The 3,820-nt window shown below is 54.4% G+C and overlaps 1 protein-coding gene across 1 annotated transcript in view; it reads right to left on the reverse strand.

Moving 5' to 3' along the window:
• The window catches only part of PLXNA2 (plexin A2), a 235,023-nt gene that overhangs the window by 86,812 nt on the left and 144,391 nt on the right, over positions 1-3,820 (reverse strand). Inside the window, exon 8 of the mRNA XM_010836877.1 lies at positions 654-754. Within this exon, the coding sequence (XP_010835179.1) occupies positions 654-754 (101 nt within the window). The remainder of the gene's footprint in view (positions 1-653; positions 755-3,820) is intronic.

Below are 3,820 nucleotides of genomic sequence, written 5' to 3' on the forward strand. Positions count from 1 at the left end.
ATCTGAATAGGGATGCGAGGCCAGTTGGAGTAAGATGTAGGCTTCTTGGAACCAGGGACTGACTGAGGAGGCCAGAAGGGTCCTCCCAAGGGTTCCGAGTCCATGATCATCATTTTGACTTGTGTAGCTTATCCTGAGCTTCCTTACTGCCAAAGCATTTAGTTAGCATTTAATCCTCACGCTTCACCTGCGAGGTAGGCATTATCCCTTTCCGGTGATGGGAGAAAGGAGGCCCAGGGTTGTCAGTGGACCATGCCGGGTCTCACGGCCTCTCACTGGGGTCCAAACTCCAGGAATGAGGTGGCTTGTTCAGGCTACAATCTAGAGACACTTCAAATTCCCTTGCAAGTTCTTCCAACGCCACTAGCCTTCCCTGTAGCAAAGGTGCAGACTTCAGAGCAGCTGGCCAGAGATGGAGGGAGTAGGGGTCGGGTTTTGGAGGTGAGACCACAGAGGCACTGCCCTTGGAAAGAAGGCACTCACGGCCTCTCTTCTTTGCTTTCAGCACTCTGACTGCGATTAGAATTATTGCTCGGCAGAGGGAAATTCCTCTCTCCCTGCAAACTGAGGTCACATCCCTCATCAACACTCCCAGGAAAGTACCTGGTCTTCTGCATTCCAGGTTTTTTTTTTCCAGACTGTGCCAAACTTACATGTTGTGCAGGGCACACCAGCCACAGTGAGGGTCCCCCGAGCTCAGGCACTCCCCGCAGGTTGTATACTGCTCACAGGATTCCACGGGGACCCTGGTGATCTGGCCAAGAGGGAAAAGACAGCAGGTTAGATCAGGGAGTGATGCCTCCGGACGCTGTGTGCAGACTCAGTTACACCTAACCACTGTAGCTCAAATGGGAAAGAATCTGCCCGCGATGCAGGAGACCAGAGTTCCATCCCTGGGTCGGGAAGATCCTTTGGAGCAGGGATAGGCTGCCCACTCCAGTATTCTTGCCTGGAGACTTCCATGGACAGAGGAGCTTGGTGGGCTACAGTTCATGGGGTCTCAAAGAGTCGGACACGACTGAGCGACTAACACACACACGCGCATGTGCACACTTGCACTGCCACCACCCCTAGAGAGGAGACAACAGGCCTGAATCGGTCCTTCGGCGTTCTCATCTGTTTCCCCTGCATGAGGCAGGCACAGCTAACGGCTCCCAGGCTTCGGGCCTCCCCCAGGGGGGGAAGCAAGCCCCCCAGCCTCTCTCTGCCTGCACTAAAGTCTTCGGGAGGGCTGGGCCTGCTCTGGGAAGACGCTGGAAATGGTTAAGTCTGCTGAAAGGCTATTGAGTGCCACCAACTAGCCTCTGAAGAGCTTTCAGCTGGGCTCGGGCTGAGACATCCTGCCTGCAAAGAAAACACTGATAAATAAAAAGAGAGAGAAGGAGAAACTTTCCCTATCAAATAGTATTCACTGAGTGGCACCGTCTTTTTACCGCCAACCAGACGCACCACCTGGATCCAATTATCCCATTCTCTGATGTCTGTATTCACTTTTCTCTAGTAAATCTCCCATCCTTTGAAAAGTCTGGCTAAATGTGAACAGAGATGAGCTGCCTGTCTGATGCCGTCTTGCTAGGGAAACAGGGAGTGTGTAGCTCAAGCCTGTGACCTCCCCCCAAGAGCAGACAACCTTCCCTTCCTGGCTTCCAGGTGAGGCCATGCTGGGACAGAATCCAGGCCTGTGTGCTCATTACTCACCCTTACCTGCCCAGCGGGTGTTAACATTAAGGCCAGGCAAAGGGTCAGAAGATTGAAGTCTTGCATTCGGTATGTCCTAGGTATCTGTTGATGGCTGAGTCCGCAGGCAGCTGGGCTGCAAAAACATTTGCTAGGCTGGGAATGGGATCTCATGTGTCAGGGCAGAGAGGTTCCCCACCTACTGGACGTGTGAAGTCAAGCGGAAACACAACCTGTGGTCCAGCAGCCTAGTGTTCTGCCTCTGGCGGAGAGATGAAGGGTCTGATGGAGACGCCTTCACAGCATCCTCCCGAGAGGCTCGGGATGGAGTCTAACAAGGCTCACCCAGCAACCATTTATCAGATGTCACTGCGTCAAGGCTCCAGTGCTGTGTGCTAGAGAAACTGCAGTGAATCGGACACAGATCTGCCCCCCTGCAGAGCACGCAGCCCGCGGGACTCGGTAATTACAAACTGAGACCTACTCTACATTGTGGTGAACATCCATCGCAGGCAATGGGTATATGCCCTGGGGGCCTTGGCAGATTAAAGGAGGGGCCACCCAGCACAGTCTGTCTGGAAAACGGACCAGCAGCCGAGTGTGGGAGAGTCAGGGTAAGAGTGGGCCTGCTGCAGATGCCTGGAAGGGTTTTCCTAGCTGAGAGATTACCACGAGCAAAAGTAATCATGGCTGTTGGTGCATGCGAACTCAGTCCTGTCCGACTCTTTCGCAACCCCGTGGACTGTAGCCCGTCAGGCTCCGCTGTCCATGGACTTTTCCAGGCCAGAATACTGGAGTGGGTTGCCATTTCTTTCCTCGTGGGATCTTCCGACCCAGGGATCAAACCCGCATCTCTTGTGTCTCCTGCATTGGCAGGCGGATTCTTTACCACTGCATCTCCTGGGAATCATGGCTCAGTTCAGCTTAACTCAAGTGTGGCGTGCACACTGGATGCGACGAGCTGAGAGATGCGGCTGGCGTGTGTAACCAGGGGTCAGATCGTGAAAAGTTTTGGGTACCAACCCCAGAAACCTTCCTTCTCTCTATTGGGTGCCCCCCGCACCGACTCATTCTCCCCACATCTTAACATTCTGAATTATAAAGCTTTTCCCTCTGAGTGACATGATCAGCTTTAAGCATTCCTGAGTTGCCTTTAATAATAAAATAAATGAAATGCAGAAAGTGTAAGTGTAAAATCTGGAAATTCAGTTTAAAAAAGCAGATATTCTAAGTGGAGGTTGGAGACAGCTGGTTTGAAATAGCTCATGCACGACAGGTGTTCGGGTTTGAGCGGACTCGCAACTCGCAGGTCCAATCGGACCTGACAGGGTGATAGCACGGCTCTGGGGGCCAACTCGATCACAGGCTGCATTAATGGATGTGGTGTCAGGACGGAGGTGCCCCACCCTGGGGAGTTCCCAGTTCAGGGCCGGGCAGCCTGCCCCTGGAGACGTGTAGCCCCACCAGACAGACTTCCCAGAAGGGTGGTCACGATGGGGCGGGACCCAGCAGTGGCATCTGAAGTACAGCTTGAGAGACCTGGATGTTTCTTTAGCTCAGAGAAGGTGAATCTCAAGGGGAATACAGAAGTGGTTTGCCAGGGTTTGAAGGGCAGCCCTGTGGCGGAGATGAGACCCAGGGGTAAAAAGATCCACAAAAGCTCGACAGAAGAACGTCAAGGCTGTCCAATAACGCAGCAGACCGGGGTTCCAGCAGGGACACCCATCCGTGGGAGGTGTGAGCCGAGTCAAGGGGACGTGTGTCTGGGAGGCTTCGGAAGGTATACTTCTGACCCAGAGGAAGGCCGCTTGAGTCCTTCCAGCTCTGTCTTTCAGGATGCTCCTAACTCCTCCCTGAGATTGCCGAATGACGTGGACGGTTCAAAGGTAATCTCCAGCCATACCACCGGCCGCTGACAGCACCCTGCCTTAAGGAGCCCCCGCTGACCCCTGACTCGTGACCTTCGATCCCTGCCAGAAGCACCTTTCTGGCGTGTGCCTGCCGGATGCTCTCCCTGTGGGTCCTTCCCCACGCCCAGGGACCCTCAGCCCTTCAGGGTATCCGTGACCCCAGTCGCCCAGGGGGGCTTCCGCTAGTACCCTCCCCCTCCCAACCCGCCCTCGGAGGCCTGAGAGCCGCGGTC

Source organism: Bison bison, unplaced genomic scaffold (assembly GCF_000754665.1).
Source record: "Bison bison bison isolate TAMUID 2011002044 unplaced genomic scaffold, Bison_UMD1.0 scf7180017864067, whole genome shotgun sequence".
Lineage (NCBI taxonomy): Eukaryota > Metazoa > Chordata > Mammalia > Artiodactyla > Bovidae > Bison > Bison bison.